Source organism: Carassius gibelio, chromosome B7 (genome assembly GCF_023724105.1).
Source record: "Carassius gibelio isolate Cgi1373 ecotype wild population from Czech Republic chromosome B7, carGib1.2-hapl.c, whole genome shotgun sequence".
NCBI lineage: Eukaryota > Metazoa > Chordata > Actinopteri > Cypriniformes > Cyprinidae > Carassius > Carassius gibelio.
The window spans coordinates 20,994,560-21,020,707 of NC_068402.1; the positions used below are offsets into that span (position 1 = coordinate 20,994,560).

The 26,148-nt window shown below is 37.2% G+C and overlaps 1 protein-coding gene across 2 annotated transcripts in view; it reads right to left on the reverse strand.

The window, feature by feature from the left end:
• The window catches only part of LOC127961860 (T-cell immunomodulatory protein-like), a 129,565-nt gene that overhangs the window by 92,348 nt on the left and 11,069 nt on the right, over positions 1-26,148 (reverse strand). For both annotated transcript variants that reach the window (XM_052561133.1, XM_052561134.1), the window contains exon 7: positions 8,114-8,160. In XM_052561133.1, the coding sequence (XP_052417093.1) occupies positions 8,114-8,160 (47 nt within the window). The remainder of the gene's footprint in view (positions 1-8,113; positions 8,161-26,148) is intronic.

A 26,148-nucleotide genomic window follows, 5' to 3' on the forward strand; every position in this document is an offset into this window, starting at 1 on the left:
ACATACGAAGCTTTTTCATAATGCAGAGTCAGAGTGTAAGTAGGCAAAATAACTAGCTAGCCACAAAAATAAACTAGCAGTAGTGACTGACCAGGCTTTAAAATGCATATTCTGTGGAAAATAGTATTAACTGGTGATAGTATTACCCAGGATGATAGAATGCTACGTTAGCAAGTAACTGAATGTCAAATAGCCTGTAAGTTACCTTAACTTAGAATCTTGCAGTCAACATAAACGTGAGTGTACTGGAGGGTAAATAGTGTTTATAATAGAAAAAGGTTATTATATTTATTTATTTAGATTGGTTTCCTTGTGGCAGAGTATTTTTTGTTAGTGTAAATACTAATGTACATAATAATTTATCTTAATAAAACATTTGGTTGTTCAGCTTTACACAGTCTCAGATTTTTATTTTTTGAGAGTGCATTTTTGAGATTATACAGTTATATTAAATCATCATTAAATCACCGGTATCTTACAACAAAATAATTCCAGGGGGTGGGGGGGGGGGGGTGGGGGGGGTTATGGGGGTGTCCCCACCAAAGCTGAGACCAAACCTACGCCCATGCAACATATGGCAAACCCAAGCTTAAAAGTTTGTGGAGGCTTGTTACCAATGCAAAATAATGGAAAGTCAAATAACAAGTGGGCCTAAATAACAAGTGGGCCAATATTGCAGACAATTATGGTTGAGAAAAATAAATTGTGATTATATCAGAGTGATAATACAATTAATTGTGCAGCCCAAGAAATATTTGTTGATGACATGAAGCACACATTTCTCAAAACCATCACATGAATGTTACATTTTTGAAAATACATTTTTCATCCAAAGCGACATGCATTCAGGGTACACATTTTATCAGCACTTGTTTTCCTGGAAATCAAACTCATGACCTTGCTGTTTTACTGTTTGAAAGCTATGCTATGCTGCTATGCTGGGATAAAAGAGCTGTCATGTGTGCTGACAGGAAAACAACGTTACTATCTACTCCATATTCATCCACAGAGATCTGAAGCCCCTGGTAGTATATACATATTTTAAAGCAAGCACATAAAGAGGGTCTGATTGAGGCTTTGGATTGTAAATACAGGCTGCAGGTTGATTGTGTGGCTCCTGTGCGAGCGACACAATATGCGTTTAAGTGCCACAGTGCACTGATTGAGTTTTGATGCGGCAGCCATGATTGAAATCACAAGCAACTGACATCGAACTTCAACTGCATTCGTTTTACTAGGGTAGCCCTAATTACACAGTCATGGTGTTTTCACCAAACGGTGGGCTAACTCTGTAACTTGAGCTGAGGGGAAAACAAATAATTAACAGAGCTAAAGAATCAGAAGGATCATTTTTTTCGAGCTTGTTTGTTTGGTCGGGCGGCTCCGTCTAGCTGCTAAAATGACTGATGGCGACTTGTATTACAGTAATGACTTTGCATGCAGTCTAGAGCTGAAGCTTTTCAATTTAAACAAACACTGGAGCTGCTGTGTGTGCGAGTGTGTATAATCAGGGCTGGGAATAAGTGTTTAAGGAGAGCAAGAGGAAAGTAATTAAAACGGAGTGTGCTACAGGAAGCACAGGGCACTGGCCTGTGACCAAAGACTGTTAACTCCAAACCCTCACAGTAAATAGTGGCGGGATTACTGCGGTTTTACTGGGAGATTTCCCTGTGAGGTATGTGTGTGTGTGTGTATGATTCTGAGGGGTGCCGTGTGTATATGTGTGTGAAAGTCAGTAATCAAAGACTAGTCACCAATCAGCTGTTTTTTTTTTCATTCCCTTAAAGACGTAGTTCACTTTCAGAACTAAAATTTACAGATAATGTACTCAATCCCTTGTTATCCGAGATGTTCATGACTTTCTTTCTTCAGTCACAAAGAATCGTTTTTTTTTTTTGAGGAAAACATTTCAGGAATTTTCTCCATATAGTGGACTTCCATGGTGCCCCTGAGTTTGAACTTCCAAATGCAGCTTCAATGCAGCTAGTTTGAGCTTCTCTGCATGTTCACCTTGTAAATACTGGGTCGGTACTTCTGCAGCGATGTAGGACAATTTTAAAGTAGGAGGTGAAAATGAGATATTTTTTAAATACTGTTTCGAATGGGACTGCACAGAGTAGGCATGCACATTGCAGAGCTACACAAGACAAGTGTTGAGGTAAAAAAGTATATACATATTTTTTTTTTTTTTTTTTTTTTTTTAATGGCCGATCGTTTTGCTACAATAAGACCCTTCTTCCTTGGCTGGGATCGTTTAGAGCCCTAGGAAGCTGGAAGTTCAAACTCGTGGGGCACCATAGAAGTCAATTACATGGAGATAAATCCTCAAAAAACATCATTTCTTTACGACTGAAGAAAGAAAGACATGAACATCTTAAGATGAAAAGGGGGCAAGTACATTATCTGTAAATTTGTGTTCTGGAAGTGAACTACTCCTTTAAGCCTCTTTCAAGGAATCTGAACTAAGCAGAGTCTAAAATGGCTGCTGCCTCAGATGTGACTAGCAATTGCCCATCGCTCCCCCTCTTTAATCATCCACCCACTTATCTCTTCCTTTTCTTTATTTCCTCTCTGCCTGTCTTTCTTCATAGCTTATCCATCCCTGCATTTCTGTTACCAGCCTCTCGCTCTCAGAATGATTTGAAGAAGCGCCCTGCGGGAGGAATAGAGACGATCTAACCTGACTCCCTTCCTCCGTATCTCTGAAGCACCATCAGCGGCGGAGCACCACAGACTCATGCGACACTTGAAGACAACAGAGGGCAGTGGAAACGCTTCCGGAAAAGCTTCGAGACGATGCACCACTGACCTTTTACAGTCGGCTTGGGTCACTGCGGCACATTGCAATTGTCTCTCTCTTGCTCGCTCGCATTGTTCAACTATTTATCATCTGCTATTTTTGTAGTTTTCCCACCTGCTCAGAGATGCTCCTTTATGAAAGTCTGTCTCAACTTCCTTAATTCTTCACCTTTGATTTTTTGAGTTTTTCTCCACTTTTCTTTCCATCCATCTTGCTGCCTGTCATCACACTTTTTCCAGCCCTCCTTTCGTTTCCTCTGTTTTCTAACTCTAGTTTGTTCTAGTCTTTGTGTGTAATGTTGCTGTTTGAGTGTAAACAATTTCTGCAAAATTATGACGCTGAAAGTTCAATGCAAATGGATGTATCGTCCTTTAAAAGGATGGCAGTTTAAATGCCTGCAAAAACAGCTGGTTGGAACTACAGGGAGTTACTTCCAGTGTTTGTGACTTAACAAACCCAAATAAATCTCACCTCCAGGAACATGTAAAAAGGACAATAGGACAATATTTCTCTAGGTTACAACTATTTGAAAATCTGGAATCTGAGGCTGCAAAAAAATCTAAATATAGAGAAAATTGCCTTTAAATTTGTCCAAATGAAGTTCTCAGCAATTCATATTACTAATCAAAAATTAAGTTTTACATACATTTAGAGGAGGAAATTTACAAAATATCTTCATGGAACATGATCTTAATTTCCTAATGATTTTTGGCATAAAAGAAAAATCAATTTTTGCCCCAATTTTTTAGCTATTGTTACAAATATACCCCATTAGATTAAGACTGGTTTTGTGGTCCAGTGTCACATATGAATCACGATTCTGTCTTCTATCGATTCTAATGGAATCCCAACTTTCAAAATCAATGCTCTAAAGCAGCGGCTCTCAATACTGTTCCCCCCGTCCCCTCCTCTGCTCTCTCTCTCTCTCTCTCATAATCAGGTCATCAGTTTGTCACAGCTCCTTCAATGAACTGTGTTCCAATTATATACACTTTAAGTGTGTATAGACAGACAGATATTTTTTTTCAGATAGCTACGATAAGCATTACACATGGATGCGCACGTGATTGCTGTGCTGTATTACAGCTTTAATCAGGATAAAACCGTATATTAAAAGCTAAAATAAGCATTTTACAAATGTTAATGCTCTGGCAGTTTAGCGAATCACAATTCTGTGGACTAGCCAACCAATCTGAGCCCATTGCGTATCTCTGAGGGAGGGGCTTCATAAAACCAGGAAATCATCAACGCATTTATAGTAGAAGGGACAGAACGGTGCAGAATAAAGGTAAATTATGTAAAAATAATGTGCTTTTTAAAAAACGAAGCATTAACACGTTAGACTGCATCACATAAGCACAATCAAGCCTAGAAGAAAAACAAAAAACAAATAACCACCCCTTTAAAGGGGTCATATAATGCGATATCAAGTTTTTCTCTTTGGAGCTGATTGTGCATAGATAAGATCCCTGAAGTTGCAAACACTAAAGCCTCCAAACCAAAGAGATATTCTTTATCAAAGTTAAGTCTCTGCCATACCCCCCCAAAACGGATCATTCACACAAGGTCCCAACATCTGCTCACGATGTGGAAATATTTGTGTAATGTCACTCAAATGTTCATGCAAAGAAAGAACATGTGCCTTCTAGGGCTGGGTATCGATTCAGATGTCCCGATTCAATTCAATTTCGATTAACAAGCTCTCGATTCGATTCTCAATTTTTTTATATAATATTTTTTATTACATTCAGTGAATACAGTTTTTATACAAATGCTATTACAATTTAAAAAAATGAACAATAAACATCATGGTGAATTTATACAAATAAATTAAGAGCCACAGGCCTGTATTTTAAACCTTTTTTTTTTGTATTGGGTCCTTTTTTAAACAATAATAGTGCCATATAAACCTTAGTATAGGGTCCAATTTTCACTAATAACTAGTTGCTTATTAGCATGCCTATTATTAATATATTGGCTGTTTATTAGTGCTTATAAAGTACATATAATGCATGACATCCATAATACTATATATATACTATATATACTATATACTATAAACTAATAATAAGCAGCAAATTAGGAGTTATTTGAGGCAAAAGTCATAGTTAATGGTTAGTTAATAGTGAGAATTGGACCTTAAAATAAAGTGTGACCAAAAACTTTTATTTTGACGGGTTGTCATGAGGAACTTGCAGCTGCTGTGTATGTGATATGACGGTAGTTAAATTAAACAATAAAATGCTAATGAAGTGACTCTCAGAGCAGCTGGGGATAAAATTCGTGTTTTCATATTATCATAGTGAGATGACAAAACCATGCACCATCCGCCATTCATTCATTCATTGCAGAAATGTTGGCTCCTTAACGCGTGAAGTCAAATGCATCCACAAATTTGTATTGTTACTATATAATTTTACCTGAGCATTGCAAATCATGCTTTGTTCTTGGTTCTTGTAAACAGTCTCTCCGCCATGATTAGCACTGAATGAGAGACAGGCTTTCTGTTGTAACATCGCGGTAAATAAGAGGGTGACATCTAATGGAGAAGACTAATGAAAAAATTCACATTAATCAGTTCAGTTAGCCTGACTACGTCATACTTCGTAATTCCACTCAATTTCATTTCGCTTCTGTACTCAGCCTGAGATAGCAAACCATCTCCCAGATTTCCTCCGGCTCCAAACCAGCCATCCAATCAATGAACAGGGGGCGGTAGATGCTAAGTGCCGAATTCAAGATTATAGTATAGGTTAGGGAAATCGAAAACGACAGCAGACATGGAGACACGGGATGCTATTCGCTCTGTTGTGGAGAATATTCCCGGCATTTGCCAACTGAAGCCCGAACATTAAGAGTTTTGTTTCACATTTAAATGGAGGTGATGTTGTGGCCCTACTCCCCGACAGGTTTTGGGGAAAGTTTAATTTATCAACTGTTACCGATCGTTAGCGAGAAACTGGGGAGGCCAAAGTCTGGCACGGCGATAATTGTGATTGTGAATAGCCATGTTAACTCCAGTATTTCGCTTGATGGTTTTGTTTTCATAGCATACCTGTGTTTACAGTGGAAGTTCGAGGCAGCTCAGCCAGCGAATAACACACGTCATAACCAAACATTATGTGATTGGCTCCCGGGTAACCAGTGATTTTAAACTTTAGACAAGCGCCGACCCCCACCCAACTAGAAAGTAAACACTTGTCACTTATGCCCTTCCAGACTTTGTCTATGAAGCAAAGCAAAGTAGCAGGGTTTGGTATTTAAAAGGCTAATCTTTATTTACCACAGTTAGTGTTGAAACAGCCATATCAGGGAGATGCTGTGTTTTTCTAAGCAACGAAAAGCAAAAGCACTTTATTTGGCCTTTCAAAAGTAGATGCATTTTTAGGAATCTTTAAGATTACTTACAACAGAACAGCAACACATTTTATGGATGGCCGTTTGTGAACCTAGGACAGGAAGTACTTATGACTTTGCTATGACTATCTGGCGCTTCTGAATCAGCTACTGGAAGGTATGTTTTGTTATTAATTTAAGTATTTGCTATTAAATGTTCAAATGCATAGTTTTGCACATTGTGTGTGTGCGCATGTGTGTGTGAGAGAGAAAGAGAGAGAGATGGTCACATGTGGAGTCAGCTGTCTTAACCATCCATGGCTTGTGTAATGCAAACACAAACAAGCTTCATCACTGTGTCTGTCACACGTATGACTCTTTTGACTTGAACTGATGGGTAGAATTATGGACATTATTAATGGTCTTTACATTTACTTTGAAAGATGAAGCTCGCGATTATGGAAAGGGGCATTACATTTCTGATGAGTGCTTGCAGTGTTCAGCCCATCAAAATGCACTGGTTCATTTGGCCAATCAGAGCAGATTGCACTTGTTGGAAGGAGTGACTTCATAGAAAATGATGCTTTTGAGAGAGGCGGGGCATAGAGGACCTACAATAATGTACAGTATTTGAAAAATAATGTTTTTTTTTTAATATTAAAGCATGTCAAAACATTCTGTAACACCAAAAACACAAAATAATGATCTTAAAAAAAAGTATCATATGTCCCCTCTAAAACAACTCTAACTGTAGGCTGGAGCTGTGACCTACAAGTTAGGAAGACCACAGATATGAGAGGGTACATATCCTTCATCTCCTGATACTGTTTCATTCTTATTCTATTACATACACTACTGATCAACAGTTCCGGGGCAGTAAAAAATATTTTGGAAAGAAAATAATACTTTAATTCAGCAAGGATACATTAACGGAGACATGAAACATAATCTGTCAATCTCGTGTTAATCTTGAGTACCTATAGAGTAGCATTGCAGCATTTTATGACCCTTCATGATGTCATAGAGGGCCATACTCAAAAAACACTTTCCAAAACTTAAACGAACCCTGAAGGAGTTTGGCACAGAAATAGTCTGTCATACAATCAACTCGTTTTTTTAATACTTTGGTCATGTTTAGCATGAGAATCCAACTCTTTAGCAGTATAAATATATCAAAATGCATGAAAAAGCATTAGACATATTCTTTAAAATCAATCAAAAATAACAATAAAAGTTATAAAAGATTCTATTAAAAAATGTCCACTTGATCTTTGTATTCATCAAGGAATCCTGAAAATATTCTCGCAATTTCCACAAAAAAATGTAAGCGGCACAACTGTTTCAACACTGATATTAAGAATTAATATGCATTTCAATGCAAATGCAGTGTTGTGTAAACTAACCACCCGCATTGTGTTGAATTTAAATTAAATTATTTTTCATTCTTTTTAATGTTAAAATGTTGTTCACAAAAGTGCTTCGTTTTAATGTTTTTAAATGTCATGCTACCAACACAGAATTACAAAAAAAAAAAAAAAAAGGAAATGCTTGTGTTCCTTTTATATTGATCACTAAAATTATTAATCGAATGATGGAAAGGCACACTAGGTGCATATCGAGACAATGCTATATAGTCGAGCACAATTTTAGTGTTTAAAAGAGCCGATTCAGGTGTCAGGATTGCTGTGATGGAGCGCATTCTACAGTCTTGGTAAAGTGTGCCAAATAGAGAAAGTCCAAGTGCAGCATCCTCCATAAGGTAGCACTTAGATCCGATCCGCAAGATTTGCGATCGCCATGCAAGCTGCTCATTTGTTTCCCAGCTTTTCCTGATTTGCATAACTCTTTAACGAATCTTCGCTAATTCAACACTGACAGCTCATGCAAATAAATGTCTGTAAGCAGTTGGAATTGCCTCCTCAATGATAATACACTGGTGTTAAGGATTAAAGGGCAGGAAGTAATGCTCTTATCTACCTTATTGATCCAGGTCTCAAATCCATCTTTGGTGGTGAGGAACAAATCTGTGAGAGATAAAGAGAGAGAGATCATTAGTTATTTCACAAAATGACCAGACCTCCTTTCTTTGCCAGAGTGATTCTAATTCAAGTAAGCTAGTACTGCAATGAGTTTGAGAGCCATCATCAACAGGTGGAAGTATAGATCCCTGTGACAGAAAGAGAAATGGACCAGCGCCACCTTGCTGGCAGCAGTGGCTCCTTGTTCAGTCCTGCCACACAGTATTGCACAGTAAGAGACTTTGCCGAACCTTAATCAAACAAGCTTGGAAGTGAGGAAGGAAGCAGCAAGGAGATTATAACAATAGACCTTGGGTGGAAGGATACCGACAAAAGCACAGTTGAACCAAGGGGATCGAATACACGTGTGAAACCGTGACCCATGAGCTCAGTGTATTGACATATTAAACACAAGCCCAGCTGTGAAACTGAACCGGAGCTCAATATAAACTGTGTGCCACCTCCTGTTAGAGTCTACGAAAAGCCGACAATTTCAGATGTTCAATACATCGACATTGTTCCCAACATCACCATTACAACTTGCATGATTTTGTCTGTTGTGCATCTTTCTCTCAATAACCAGAACACACCACATGTATTATCAAGCATGATTCTCCTGACAGAGTCCGATATGGAGTTATTACACTGATTGGCACAGACGAGTGGTGTAATTTTCTCTTGCTGTCAATGTTCTTCTTTCCTTTTGTGTGATGATGGCTTCATTTTAGAGGCCTGGACGTTGTTATGGAGATGGAGCAAGAGGCATGTAACAACCCTGTGTTATATTTGTGAGACTTTTATACACAGAAGTCAATGCTTCAGGTGTGCGAGGGTGAGAAAATACAAGAATAAGACACAGTTATATCATAGAAAACCTTTTATTTACTCTTTTAAGATAACAGGTCAATGCTTTATGCAAGTACTCTAAAACTGGTCTGTTCACACAGAAATCAAATTGCTGGGAAGTACAATATTCCAGCCAAAAAGAACATATGTGTCCCTGGACCATAAAACCAGTCTTAAGTGGCAATTTTTCTAAATTAAGATTTATACATCATCTGAAAGCTAAATAAATAAGATTTCCATTGATGTATGGTTTGTTAGGAATGGACAATGTTGGGCCGAGATACAACTATCTGAAAATCTGGAATCTGAGGGTTAAAAAAAATAAAATAAAATAAAAAATATTGAGAAAATTGCCTTTGAATTTGTCAAAATGAAGTTCTTAGCAATGCATATTACTAATCAAAAATTAAGGTTTTATATAATTACAGTAGGAAATGTACAACAAATCTTTATGGAACATGATCTTTACTCAATATTCTAATGACTTTGGCATTAAAGAAAAACTGATAATTTTGATCCATACGTTGTTGTTTTTTTTTTTTTGCTATTGCTTAAAGGTGTACCCCAACGACTTAAGACTGGTTTGGTGGTCCAGGGTCAACAATTTTAATCTTTAATGGATTTTTAAACAATGATTTTTCAGTGTGGGCAGGGCTGCATGACAGATGATGACAGTTCATCCATATTACTATGAATGGGAGAAACTGCAAGGCACAGTTGGGAAAATCATCACATCACTGCAGCTGCTGATAGAAGATCTGGTACTTATAGAAACGATCAGTATTGCGAAATGTGTGCTTGGTACTGCACATGCACATTGGCTTAGCAACCTGAAATAGGCTTAAGTAACATTTAGGGGACAGGTCATGCCATATTTTGTTGCAGATTTAAAATATTTTATTTATATGTGGTTTTAGCGTTTCTAATTAACCAATTTATTTAGATGTATGTGTCTAAAAAGACAGCTGAGTCTGCTTATTCTGTGCAGACTGGCTACAATGACGGGGGAATATAAACACAACAGTGATTTGGATTTCGTGATTTGAAAATCTCCCCATTCAAGTAGAGAGTAGTTATTCTTGCATGCCTTTGCAGGGACTTTGGCCAATCACAACAGAGGGTATTTTCATGTCTCAAACATTTTGTTGCAAAAGCAGCCTTTTTCATTTTACAGGTCATATAAAGGATTAATCTGATTTATAGGGAGGAGCACAGATTAAAAAAAAAAAAAAAATTGCTGGAAAGAAGCAGAATGTGTCCCCTTAAAAGGGATTGTTCAAAAATGAAAACTGTCCTCGGCGTTTACTTGCCCTCATGTCATTCAAAACCTGTATGACTTTCCTTTTTCTGCAGAACACAAAATAACAAATTCTGGGAAATCCTTCTTTTTTTATATACAACTGGAAGTCAGTGGTTGTTTGCAAACATCTTTTTGTTCTGCAGAAGAAAGTCATGACGTCAAGAAAGCAGGTTTGGAATGACGTGAGCATGAGTAAATGATGATGGGGTTTTAATTTTAGTGTGACCTATCCCTTTAAGGGAAAAAAAATGGTGAGCCTGTGGGTGAGTTTTAAAGCCAGTGTCATGAGGTGGGCCAGGACAGATGTTTAAGGCGATTAGGGCATCTGTGCTTGTGCTGACCTTTGAGTAGAAATAAAGAGCAGATACTGAACTCAAGAGCTTGTGGTTTGGCTGTAAGCCTTTGTCCTCTGCCTCTCATTTTGTCCTTTTCCCGTCCTCTCAAAAAAATCATTTTCCTCTCCCTATCGCACTCCTCCAGGTCTCACACATTCCATCTCTTATCCCACTTTTCTCTCTCTCTTTCTTGGTGAAGTGTTGTTCCCTGTGGGAGTGGAGAGCTCGCTGGCAGTGGCTGATGAGGTGCGGAATAAACAGCTTCATTAATCAGACTTAGAGCAGTGCCACTGGTACAGTCGGCTGATTACACTCAGGTCTGGGGCCTCACATATGTGCGCGCGCACACGCACACACGCACGTGACACAAGCACAGTTCTCAACGTACATTGTCATACACCAGCCCCTTTAGACAGCTGGTTCACTTAAAATATGTTCTGCTGATGTGTAAAAATAGCAACTTTCATTCTAAGTGACTATTACAAAGGATAGAGCTTTTAACACACTCAGCAGTTTGACAAGTGAAATGTTAACATGACCCTGAAAACAGGTCCTCTTCCAAAATGTCATTTTTAAATTACCGTACAATTTTTACCATGTGGTTTTGGTGCCAAAATAAACAGCAGCAAATCTTGAACTGATTGGACAAGTTTATTCAGACACAATGGGTTTTTATTATCAGTTGTTTTAACATTTTCGTTTAATCACTAACATCAAATCAATTTAAATTATTTTGGTGAGATGTAAAAATTTTTATTTAACTAAACTGTCTGCAGTGGGTGAACTTAAGAGGAGTGTCATCTAAAAAATTCGAAGGATTTTTATACAAGTAATTTAAAGAATAACAAAAATATATATATATTCTATAAACTTAAGAGCACCTTTATGTATTAATAATGACAGAGCTAGACATATTGAATTTGTGCACTGCAAAGGTTGAGACAGACCATCTCAATAAACCTTTTAGAAAGCTTTTTCACTAAGGCTATTAATATTTCAAATAAAGGCTTTTTTTTTCTAACACATAACAGACACGTTTGATTCTCAATGCCAGTTTAAACTGATTTAAATTGCTTTCTTGTGGAAAAGTTAGCAAGTAAGAAGGCCTTATGTTGCACGGCCATGGACCCCACTCTGATGTATGTTTCAAGAACTGCAAGAGCTGTTCAAAACAGCTCCAATCTGACTGATTGGCTGCTCTGCCAGTCCACACGGAAAAAGTTTTGTTTACAAGGCAGCAAGCTGCTACTTCAGGGTTGTGCCGATAACCAATAGTATTGTGTATCAACAACAGTCAGAGATATAGATGATAGAGGATGTCTTTGTTGATAGTCAAGACGATATTAGGCTCATTCTCCTATTAATGTATTAAATTAATTATTATTATTAGGCTGCCTATTATAATTTGGCTATTATTATCAAAATTGCCCCGCTATCTCACTGTAGCACCTAATTTCATACTCGTGCAAATGAGGATTAGAGCCTGTAGCAGAGTCTCCAACAACAAACACAGATGTAAATCTCTGCCGATAGAAGGTATTTCCTTGCATTTTAACAAATAATCTGAATGGCCTATACATGTGCAATATTTTAACTAAGCCCTCACTTAACTGTGTTTAATACCACAGTTATGTTAGAATGCATTTGATTCTTATTTTTGTGGCAGCGCGTTGGGCTCATCATGGGGTGCACAGTCCGAAATTCTGTATGACTGATGTATCTGTTAAATTTAACTTTACTCCAAATATATGAACTTACCCTTTTTACATACTTTTAAATTTAACATGTTTGTTTATGTAAAATATTTGATGTTAAACTGTTGGTCTGAAGATAAAAATATGCTGAAATATTTCCTTGTTTGATCGTGTCCGTCTGTTTTTTTAATTCACCTTCACTTTGCACTTTTTGCACCATGCAATTTATAAAATAAAAAATATCTTGAGCGGATCAGTGTGCGGTTAGTCACCCTCGTTCATTTTCAACTGCTGGTCTTTAAAATAAATCTACTTTTTATTTTCACCATTGATTGCAGTCCTTTTAGACTTAGGCAAACTTGTCACAGGACATGCTGTCCTTATAGCAATGTATGCCTGTTGTTTCTGAATATATATGAAATAGCCCTTTTAAATATTTTATATTTAACATGTTAGTTTATCAGTATGTTTGAAAGTATATTATTTTGATTAATGGTGCTTTCATAGGCTCTCTCTCACGCACACACACACACACACACACACACGAGAGCCTCTCGCTTGAACTCATCCACCCACCCACACACTCACGCATGCACAATAATATTGTGTAACGGCGATCTCACAGGTTGGCAGTATGACGATTTGTAAAATGACTATATTACCAAACACTATGCTAATGCTGATACCTTGAAGGAAGATCTATTTGCTGGATTCAGTTTGGAAAGTCTATATAGCATCAAATCTTTGAAAGATGTTCAAGAGTTTTGCTTGAGGCTATCCGAGTAGGAAGAAAATGCTCCGGTTATTTGCGTAGTATCGGTTCCCTGAGATAAGGACTGTTGTTTGACGACTGCTTGGGGAAAACTCCCGTTCACTCTATTACTGAAGCCTGATTGGTTAACGTTTGTGTAGCTGCACGAAACAATGGTGCTCGAGCCAGCCAGAAGGGGTCGAAATGACCGCTATAAAAGTCGGCTTGGAGTACCATCTCATCGGAATCATATGACTGAAACGACCATCGATTTGCATGCAGCTATAGCATTGCAAGCAACTGAGGTTACATGAGTAACCAAAATGTTCCATATCAGAAGTTACTTCCCGTTGCGTTGTCGCCAAATTGAAGAATCTAATAAAGGTAGACGGCGACAACTGCACAAATCTCCCCAACAGAGATTCTACTGGACGAGACGCATGGGACCTTGTTCGCCATAAGTTCCAAGGAGGGCTAAAAGGGAAATGACATTGGCTCTAAACGGAGTTGAGAAAACCTTTGGTACATAACCACGGTGTGGTTGAAGAATGACTTTACAGTCATTGCGTCCAAACTCAAGACAGGATGTACTGACAGACAGGGCTTGCAAGTCCACAACTTGACTGAAGCTATGGGCAAAAGCAGGGATGTTTTGTGTCATGACCCTTAAGCCGGCTGTTTGAAGCATCTCAAAAGGGGAGTCCTTGAGAGCTTTCAGGACTATAGACAAGTTTTATACTGGCACCATCCAGGGCGATGAAGGTGTAATCACTGAGCGCCTATAAGAAACTTAATGACCAAATGGTTGTCACATAGACTTTGAGTGTGGAAGGGGTGCACCCCTTTATCTAGAAACTCCTGCAAAAAGGTTAGCATGAGGGAGACCTCATATGACACCAAATCCTGGTTCCATTCTGAACACCAGTCACTGAAGACTGACTACTTGAGGGCACTACTAGAGGCACCTTGTAGACAGAGCTTTAGCCTCTAAAATGGTATTAGTGACTTTTGCTGGGAGTTGTTTAGACTCCCATCTAGTGACATGACATGAAGGCTCCACAGTTCCAGCTGGGGAAGTCAAATCTTGTCCTGCGCCAGCGAGAGAAGGTATTGAGCTTGGTGCTGCAGATAGCAGCTGGATCAGCTCCAGAAACCAGATTTGTTTCCTCCAGAGAGGAGCCACAAGTAAGAGAGAGCACTTTGTGTCCATGACTCGCCAGATAACCTGGGGTAGCAGGGAGATCGGAGGCAAGACATACAGACAGGTGCTGGACCAGAGAATCCCACTGTGACGTGAAGACCCTAGATTAAATGACGTTGCTACTCACTGAATGTTCAGGGAGGATTCCGGTGTAATCCAAGCTTGAATTTTCACAGAGTCTTTAACTGTTCCCAGAAAGTCACTCGGCATTTGGGTGTCAGAAACAGAGACTCCAGACTTGACTCAATTCAAGGAAAAGGACCCGTGAATATTTTAAAAGCAACTTGAGTCTTTGATTGTAAATACTTATATAACTTAATATTCAAAAGGGGGACCGCATCTGCACCCTGGCATCCATCCAGACCACAAGTCTTAACAGCAGCACCATTTTAAGTGAGCAGAGCATCAAAACAGCTCAGTGGATCACATTAAAAATGCTCAGGGTCGTTTATGGTAAAAATCTTTAAGCGTTATATCCTCTAGTATTTAATTAGCTATTATTTTAATTTTCTGCATATATTAAGTTAGAAAATAAACGTTATAGTTTCTGTAATAAATAACTAATAAATTATATGTCAATTAGCACTGCGTCAATCATAAATTGTATGTATTGTGTTTTTTTTTTCTTAATGTTTCATCAGTTCATTCTGCTTTTATTCAGTTTAGCTGCAGTTAAAGCCTGGCACGTCTATGAGAGCGAGATCACTTCTCTTTCAGTGTGAAAACTTCTTTATCTCATTTTCACAGAATAAATTGCTATAGTAGCTATTTAACTTGTCCTCTCCATCAGTGAATGATGATTCTGAGAGAAAATGCGCCCGATGTCTGTTTGCTAAAGCAATGAATGCTACTTTCATGCATTTGATTATCAGATAAACCTTGCGTTCTTATTTCAAGGTCGTTGTTAATGCTAATCAGCATTGTTAAAAAACATTTATCATTTAATAGAACTGTGCGTATAATTTAGACTCTTACATTTCTGCTCCGTCCATGCAATAAACACGCAGCTTTTGACTGCTAAAGTAATGCCATTGGTATGAAGAGAGCCATTGAAAACCTACAGAAAAGTAAAGCTACTTCCTTTTAGTAAAAGTGAAAGTGACGTGACATACAGCCAAGTATGGTGACCCATACTCAGAATTTGTGCTCTGCATTTAACCTGTTAGCCTGCACCCCAATGTATAAAGACTGTATTTGCTACATTTGTGTAAGCAGTACACATTAAAACATGAAGGATGAAAATGCTGTACATACCAGATTTGTCATAATAATGAGTCATAAATACATTCACAGCTTTTGAATCCTGGTTTAGTTAGAAAGGTAAGGGTCCAATGAACGACATCTCATGGAGCATGTGTAGTCCAATGAAGCAATAACGTTGTAATATGGATCATAATTCCTTTGTTTATGTTTCAGTTCTTCAGTGACAGAACTGGTTGTGTCCATAGCACATACCGAACTGTACCGAAACATGACTCTAAAACCGATAGATAGATAGATAGATAGATAGATAGATAGATAGATATTAAAATTGTATAGATTTTTTTCATTTTTAATTTTTTACTGGACTTTTGCTTGGAAGAAAATATAGATGCTGCACCTCTTGGAACTTTAATTGAATACCCCTGGACTTGTATCATAAAGAAATACTTTTTTTTTTTTTTGATCCGTCTCAATGAGCGCATAGTCTCTGCATGGCCGCTGCCCAGACAGGTGACACATTCACTGCGCTTCTACATCATGCAGGGATTCCCTGCAAGAATGGCAACAACGTCACAGAGAAATTGTTCAGGAATTTTTCTCAGCAGCTGGATAGCCACAGTGGAAGGCTTCTTGATTCTTCCGCTGCTACAGTTATGTACAATTTATTCTACAGTGGCGAGGTGCAGACTGAGCTTCTTCCCACTTCGGCTTCTTGATTGCGGAGTCAGCTAAGAGATGGTCTCAGAGAAGATTCTGATGAGATGGTGCTCCGAGCCAACTTATATAGTGCTCGGCTCTGCCCCTTTTGGCGGGCTCTAGCACCATTGGTTTGTGCTGTTACATGACAGTTAACCAATCAGGCTTTAGTAATGGAGTAAACAGGAGTTTCCCCAAGCAGTGGTTAAACGAAATGATGATGCAATGGGAGTACCTTTCGATACGGAGATATTTTCAAATCACAAAATACTGAGCTTGATTTTCAGAACTATGACAATGAAATAAGTGTTTCTACAGTATGTATTTGTGGTCTTGAATATTTAATTAAATTAACCTAAATTAAACATCCATTGGCAGTTTTTAAGAGTTAATTTAGCTTAGCTCCCTGAAAAAGCAATAATGATGAAGCAGTCACGGGTGGGTTGGAAAGCTCTGGAAAGCACAGCGAGCACCTTGGTCATTTTAAAGAAATGACCAATTAGCCGTTGAACATGCATGTTGTGTTTACATGCCTCCATCGTAGCGGGCAATCTGCACAGAATCAGCAGAAATCAACAATCCTTTCAGACACAAACGTCCAATTAAATTTTCTAATCAGAAGCACTGGAGAACATAACAGGGAGTGACAGAGAATAATGTGTCTCTAATACAATTAATCAAATTAATTTGATTATACATGTTGCAGTAATGTACTAAAATATGTCTTGATTAGCATCCTGATTCATTTCATGCTCTCCGTTCCTTCTCTAACAGCACGCAGGCCTCTCTGTTGCTATGCGATCTTACTTTCCCAGCATGCTGTGGGAACTTATATGGCATCATGTGCATATTATTTGTTATTTTCCAGCTGGCACAATACCTCCATTAAGGCATAAATATTTGAAAGAACTGTCACATTTAAATAATTGAGGAGCACCTTCAGATTATGTGTCATGAAGGAAGGATAGTGAGAATAGTGGCTGCCCACGAAAGCTGAAAAGCTCTGTAGGCAGCATACAGATGTAACAAGGCACGTTCGAATCCTATGATTGTGTCACATCCTATCTTCTGAGATACATTCTTCTGTTGATGGCAACACAGTATTCTTAGCTGCCTATGATATCCCAATATCCTGTGTGTTTGTTTCAGTGACGGTAGAGGCAAAATATAAAAAGGTGTCTCAAAGTTGACATCTTGACTAGTGGTCAGTTTGTGTATTTGTATGTTTGTGTACATATATGTGTTTGAATAATTTTTTTTTCCACTAAGGGCGCTCTGATTGATCAGCAAATCTACTGCTATTGGCCAATAATCGCTTTAGGAAGTTTGATCGCCGGACTCTATTAGGGCTGTGCGATAACCGCAATATCACAACACCACACTATTGAAGGGCAAATTGAAGAGGAATGCAAGAACTGCAGTAACTGCAATTTTTGTGTGTTTCTTTTTTTCGTAAGGTTACGCCCTTCTTGTTTTACACTTCATGCATGTGGACTGAATATTAAACAAGTTAGAAGAGGCTCTGTAGATTTGCACTTAACAAGCCTTGAAAATTTTGTCATTAATCAATTACCCCATGTCGTTCCAAACCCATGAAAGCTTTGTTCGTCTTTGGAACACAATTTAAGATATTTTGGATAAAAACAGGGAGGCTTGAGTCTTTCCCAATAGATTGCCGAATAAATAACAGTGTAAAGGTCCAGGAAAGTATGAAAAGCATCGTCAGAATACTCCATCTGCCATCAGTGGTTCAAACTTAACGTTATGAAGCAACAAGAATACTTCTTGTACACAAAGAAAACAAAAATAACGACTTTATTCAACAATTTCTCTTCTCTGTGTCTCCCAAAATCAGAGTAGCGCCATTTTGGCAATCCTGAGCAGTACGCAGATGACGTATGCTCTTCTGTGTCAGCCGCGCTGTGCTAATGCATTGTTTGCTTTCAAACCAAAGTGTAAATACACGTAAAAATACATATCCTTGTGGTGCGGCTGATACAGAAGAGCGTACACCATCTGTCACGGTATACTAACCTTTTTTATACTCGTCAGACAAAATGTAAATTGAATTAAACTGAACACACTTTAGTGTTTATCACAGCAAAGGTCTAAGCAAGCGCACAAAACTGACAATGCATGCTAATCAAGTGTTTCCTAGCAACAACAACTGCGCTAAACACTAATGAGACAAGAAATAAATACACTTATGATCTGCTTTTTAACTCCTGCAGATTTAACTGCTTCTGTCAAAGAGTATTTCTTTACACTGTTTTTTGCTAGCACTTGAACGCACTTTACTGTCTATCACAAAGGTCTAAGCAAGCGCAACGACACTGACAACGTATGCGATAGAGTATGAGACCAAATGCAACACGTCTCAACAAATTCACAAATAGTAATTCACAAGTAGCAAATTCACGTTCATTATCAGCATGGAACTTTACAGCATGACTCAGGGAGGTTTAAATACATGTTATTTTAATATCTGGCCACAAATTAACTCGGAGCAAGGGTTTGAACTTTTATTTTGAAATCGTGATGTACAACAAATCGCATATTTACAAATATCGATGTATTCTCCTCTATTGGCATGTTTATACATGATGCACTGTATTCCCAGATGAACATTAAGCAACCTAAATTCACAGCAGAGGAAGAGTTTGTGGACCCGAGCTGCTGAAATGCTGACATGGTCCATGACTTTATACACGCTCCCAAATTAAACCCAAATGACAGAGCAATATAATGCAAGCACTATCAAAGGCTTAATCCCAAACTCAACTTTAATACTGATATCACGATCCAATTTTCACTTTAAGGATTAATATTGCAAGATTTCGTGTACTGCTAAAAGCCAAGCGAAACGGCTGTTTATTTATGTGAGATGCACTGCACTGTTAATTTTGCGTAAAAAGATTGTTTTATTGATGAAAAAAAAAATAAACTCATTTCATACATACAGCCCTTTAAAAATGCAAGTACTTCAAGCACTTTAAGCATCCTGTATGGACCCTGTGTGTGTATATATGAACACACACACACACACACACACACACACACAGGTATGTATGTACGGTGATAATACCAAATAATGTGGTATTAAGCCACTCAAAATCACCTCGAGGGAAATTACCTCGCCGATCTCATAAAGGCTTATCTCACAAGCCAATCTCAAGCTGACAACGTGCCTGCCATGAGACGTCCGGCATGGATAAAATATTTATAATGCTTTAGGTGGGGAACAATTTATATTTATTTATTAATTAAGTTACAAAGTAATTTGAAGAATTTCTGTGAAATGTAATTTCACAGTGTGAGTGAATCACTGCACGTTCTCTCACATTCTTTCTCAAAGTGCTCGAATGGCTTCAAATCACCATATCGCGTCTGCACTAGAAGCGAGCTGCACAGTTAGCAAAGAAATTGTCCCTTCCACAATCGAGGCAGTGTCGCATCACCACTAAAGTTTATCTTTTGCATTTCTTTTTATTTCTCGCCAGTGTTAAGCGTGCGTAAGATTCACCTCTTGCTTGTGCTGTTTTACAAGGTCCGTCCATGCGGTCATAAAAGCTGGCCTGCATGCGGATGACTTCTTTTTTGCATCCATTGACCATCCAAGTGACCATTGGGAAATAGATAGCTTAAGACACATACAGCTCACGAAATCAGGATTGTACCGTGTGTAAGCTATTGTGCAACAATTGTCCCATTGTAAAAAATTGAAAAAAAAAAAAAAAAAAAAAAATTGCCGTGTAACTTTAAACATTTAGGTTAAATACATTTTTATGTATATTTTACAAATTTTCAATGACTTTAAATATTCAAAATAAATAAATAAATAAATAAATAAATAAATAAATAGCCCCCTCTACCCCTCAAATAAAAACAAATCCCCTCACAAGAGTCACCTAAGAGGGGAATTCCCAATTTAAAAAATGATTTTAAAAATGAATCTGAAATGAATTTAAAAATCCTGAGCATCACACTGAATAATTTGACATTTCAAAAAGAAATCTTCAATAAATAAATAAATAAATCAGTATTGGTTATTGAATCACAGAGAGTGCTTTCTGTGATTGTTATATTCTCCAAAAATCCCGATCGGAGCACCCTTTTTTTTTACTTTAAAAAGTATTTCTTTATTTTTTGCCGCAAAAAATGACTAATTAAATTTTCACATACCATAGTTATCACCAAACTATTATTTTGTTTTAGATCATTAGATCATTATACTACCTCATGCCTGTCTAAAATCAGTTTTGAGAGGTACCTTTCTCTCCGATGACAACACAGCCGTTTCATGATTGGCCCATTTCACCGATGACATCAGTCGCGCGTTTCATATTTAACTTTGACACCTTTAGTGCTCACAAACACATGCTTTTATAAAGCACAAAAATGTATTTATTGGAATCTTAATGTTTTATTGTGTCATGTTTATCAAAACAAAAAAATAATGAAAAATATAGTCCATAATTTATTGTATTTTATTAGTATTGGCTTAAATTAAACTTTATTCTTGTATGCACTGTATTAAGCAGTAAAGTTAAAGAGCTAAAGAGCATTTAAATCACTCAAAGCTGATTAAAGAAATATATGCAATAAATATAAAGATTTATGCAAAAAAAGAAAAAAAAGAAAAGCTGGTTAATGTTACCACTGACCACCAAGAAAAAAAGAGCCAATTTTGAAGATGAACCATGGCACAAAAATCCACTCTGCATAAAGAAACAGTGTTATTGTTCAGGATATATAATGCTTGTCTTACAAGCTACAAAACAATGTGGAGTTAAAATCACTGTGCCTCCATTTTCCGGTACACACAAAGCCAGCGTCATGTCGCTGGAACGAAAATGAGACAGCTCTCATTTATCTTCCACCATCACGTGTGGAACAGCATGGCAAGAGGAGTAACGACAATAGCATCCCTAAAAGAGATTACATAAGATTTCAAACGTTCATAAAATAAAAATAAAAAAAAGAAGAAAAAAGGCAGCACAAGATTTACAAGAGGACCTGCTGTTGTAACACATATAAACTAGCTAACGTACAATGCGAATCTGAGATACTGTGAGTTCCAGCAGGGCTCGTGCAGTTGGAGGGGAGATTTTTGGAGGAAGAACAGTTTTCCATTATATCTAATGACAGCATTTAAACGAGAACACAGTATGAAGCACAGCAGTGGCCCGCTCTCTTTCAGTGGAGACATGTTAAAGAATCACTCTACTTTCTAACTGCCTTTCCCGGGGCATTATGGGTAACAGCAGAAACACACGCAGAGACGTGCTCTCCGGGAAGAAGAGACAGGCGAGGAGAGATGCAAGAGCATCTGTCTCCAAAACTCCTTCAACTGCTGCTGCCCTCTTTTCCAGCACCCTCTTATTCAGAGCAAAAGGAAGGAAGAAGAGACAGCACAGTGAACATGTTCAGCGGCAGATGAGTGACAACAAGAGGAGAGTAAAAAGAAATGAGGAAATGAGTGATAGAGCGACCGAGAAAGAGAGATCAATAAATTCTACTCCGTTCCTCTGAGACTGTGTTCACACAACATTATACTGGTTTGTAAGTTATGAAACTGATAAGCACACCAAAAATAAAAACAAATCCAGCACCACTACATGAAGTAAGGTCACAGACAAGTGCCTTTCTTCTTTTATTAGGACAGATGCACTCAAGTAGATTCCACCATGATATTCTATGCAGGTAGAGGCTTTTGAAGACAGACTTTAATAACACACCACATTACCATTTGTTACTTCTAGAGGAATTATTCAGAGACCAGATACATTGTAATCTGGATGGTTTAGGAAGTGGTAAAAGAAGTTTAAAATTCTATTAACATTAAATACTATTATAATAAATGTTTTTATAGCCTCTTATGCTCACCAAGGCTGTATTATATGCAAATATTATTTTATATAAAATACAAGGCTGCATTTATTATATGTAAATATTATTTTATATAAAATACAGTAAAACAGTAACTTTGTGAAATATTATTACAACTTTTAATACTAAATACAATGTAATTTATTCCCGTGATGCCAAAGCTGAACTTCATTGTCACATGATCATTCAGAAATCATTCTAATATACAACATATTTGGTGCTCAAGAAACATTTCTTATTATTACCAATGTTGTAAACAGTTTTGCTGCTTAATACTTTTGAAGAAACTGTGATGCATAGTAAAAAATAAATAAAGAAAAGTAAACAAAAGTAAAATAAATAAATAAATAAATAAAAACAGCAGGTATAAAAAAATGATTTTTTTTTTTAAGTAAAAGTGAAAAAAAACTGCTCTGTAATGTGCATCCATGACTTCACCGTAATACGTAATCACGTTAAAAAGGTCAGGCGTGTCCTGGAATGTTTTCATCAAAAACCTTTTATTTTTCTTTCTTTTTGACTGAAGAAAAAATATGTAAACATTTCGAAGGACATTGGTGTGAGTAAATTATCAGGTAGTTTTAATTTGAAAGTAAACATACTTTAAGTGGATTAAAGAATCAACAATAGTAGCTGGTTGGCTGAAATGACTGCTTTCTTCTGACCAATAAAACAAAGTATAAAATCTCCATTTTAAGGCATTCCAGATTAACTACATAATTATTAAGATGCTTAGTGCATATTGTTAAAAGGCTAGAAAACATTGCTATATGAGCCAGTAGACCGGTCATGATTATTTAAGATAATCATTGTGATTACTGCGCACATTCATTTCTAAATCACATACTGCAGTCTAAGTGAATTTTTAAGCAAATACAGAAAGACCACGAAACACATTTTGTGTTTTTTGCCAATGCTTTATGTAAGCTTATACAGTATAATAAAAATATAATACACATTTATTCATATTTAGAACATTAAATTCACTTCATTCATAGTCATAGAGAAAATCCTCCATACTTTTTATGTTTTGTGTTCACTGTGAATAAATGAATTCTGCACTTGAGGTGGCTGGATTTCTTTCTAATAAAAAGCTCTGCATAATTTAAAATCTGTCAGAAAATTTGACTTAAAGAGAAATGGCTATTCCCACAACATACTCCACAACAAAATTCAGTCACACTTTATTTAAAGGTCAAATTCTCGCTATTAAAAAAAACAATTACGAGTTTTGCCTCAACAATCTCCCAATTTGCTGCTTATTATTAGTTGGTAAAGCAATTGTTAAAGAGTTTGTTCACCCAAAAATGAAAAATCTGTTATTAATTACTCCTAAGAGCTTTGTTCATCTTCAGAACACAAATGTTTTTTTTTTTGTTTTTTTTGATGAAATCTGAAAACTCTCTGACCCTCCCATATACAGCAATTGAAATGTTCCCAGGTCGAGAAACATTGTAAGGACATCGGTAAAACAGTCCATGTGATATCAGTGGTTCAACCGTAATTTTACGAAGCAAAAAAAAACAATTTATTTAACAATTCTTCTCCCCCGAGTAACAACATCCGCCATTTTGGTCAGTACACAAGAACGTAATTGGTGTAACCTGCGTTGTTTACGCTCGGGGTGAAACATAAAACTGAAGTTGAGCCACTGATGTCACATGGACTGTTTTACCGATGTCCTTACTGTGCTTCTGGATCTGGGAACATTTCAGTTGCGTAGTTGTCTATGGAGGGTCAGAGGGCTCTCAGATTTCATCAAAATATCTTAATTTGTGTTCTGAAGATGAACGAAGGTCTTATGGTTTTGGAACCACATGAGGGAGAGTAATTAATAACAGAATTTTTCATTTTGGGGTGAACTAACGTTTAAAGTTTAGGTACTGGGTACGATTATGGTCATGCAGATTAAGTACTAATAAACAGCCAATATGTTAATAATAGGCATGCTAATAGCAACTAGTTAATAAAAGTGAGAATTGGTCCCTGTACTAAAGTGTTACCCAAAATCCATTTACTTTCTTTTTCTACAACTAAATTTCATTCCTGTGTCAGCAGAAGGATCCACCTCTTCACTTTTACACACTCTCACACATACACGGTCACATCCTTTAAAAGACATCCTCACACTTTCACACAATCATTCAATCTTTCTTTCCCACCAAGATTGTTCCATTACCGTGGATGGTTCCTAGTCAGAGGGCAAATGCTATAGCTCGAAGATAACACGTAATATCCTCCAACAGCATGATTCTCTGGCAGAGAGTGAAGCACAATCTAATGGACTTCCATTGCTGTCTTACTGCTATTCTCAGTTGTCATCTATTATACACCTAGAATGCCACTTGGTATGTAATTTTGTCATATTTAATTGCACAAATTTTTCCATTTCCTGTTTTTTTTTTTTACCATGACTGAAAGTATGATTTTTTTTTTTTAAGTGTAATTGTGATTTCTAGCTTCTACCACATTTGCCTACACCTTTCACAATTGGTTAATCCTTGGATTTCCTGTCAAACTCAGTACTGATGAGAGGAAGTCATGATGGATTTAGTCACAGAGTGCATCGAACCGTCTCTGTCAAACATGCAGGGCTATGATGTGGGTGAAATATTTCAGCATCACCCAAGACCCGAATCCCAAATTCCGCTCTACTTCACAGATAGAGGTGGCGGTTTCCATGCCAACAGAGATACAAGCATATCCAGCACCTTATACCCCAAAACCAACATAAAGCTCAGCAGCAGGGCTGTGATAATTTGGTGTTTGTGTGCATGAGTTATCATACAGCTTGCTCTATGTCTGCTAGCCAATCAGACTTAAGCTACAGCATCCCAAACTTACCACTCAATCAGGTTACGGGGCACTTGCAATTGAGATTTGCTTTGTTTAACCAAATAAAAAAGAAAGAAAGAAAACAATATGTTTTTGGTTGAGGATCATGCAAACATTCATTTAATGTGCTTTAGTTAAAATTAGTGTGCTTTTTCCCACTCCCTTCACACACCCACACAAGTCATATACTTTTTTGATAGTCAGAGCCGCTGACAATCACCCTGAGAGATCTCTTTACACCGTGAAGCACTGTAAGTGCTTCTGTTTAAAATTACAACACAGACACACCTTTTGTTCACTTTGTTTTGTAGAGAGAAATTACATCATTTTATTTTTGGAACAGTATAAAACTATATATACTATATTGCTGCACTATATAGTATATACTGTACATTCTGCTGTTCCCAATATACAGATTGTCAATAAATACAGATTTTGTAGCAGAGAACACCCAGAAAACCTACTAAATTTTCAAAAAAGTGCAGTCTAAATTATTTGAAATAATTATAGTTTCAAAACAGATTTAATAATAATTTATAAGATAAAGTGCATCAGAATGATTTACATATAATCCACGATTAACCAAATGCTGATTATTGTGTATTAACACAATTTGTTAGTACTATTAAATTTCATTCTTGTTTAATTTATGCCACGCAAACCTGCATCACATTAAGTTTATTAGGTCATTTTAAAACCATCCAAACAGATGGGAAATTTCTAAGCAATTACAATAAGTAAATCCTAAATGTTAGGCTTCAATGTTTTTGAGTGTACTGTTTTTTTAGACTATTTAAAACAAAGTATTTTTAAGTATTACAAATATAGTATGCTATCCATACATATCCAGTATGTTTGCATAGCCCATGTTCAAAATGGAGGCCAGAAGCGTGTTTCTGTTAAACAAAAGCACATCAGCTCTAAATAATAAAGAAGGGGAGGCAAAAGTACTGATTGGTAGTTAATTACGATGCATTCACAACTTCTGAGCTCTCATTAGTTCCAAACAATGCTGACATGCTGCACACCAAATGATCTCCATTATCATCGGCTCGCCTGCCGCGAGCATCTTCCTCCGCCTTTGAGGCACCATGCCGTCAAAGTGAGCAAAACCATTGCTTTCTCTCTTCATGTCTTGGTGCCCATACATGTGAAGGCAAAAGATGTAAGAGTGAGACATTTTGGGCTGGAAGTTTTGATTTATGAAAGCTACAGAATGTTTCACACTACAATGATCTCTTTCA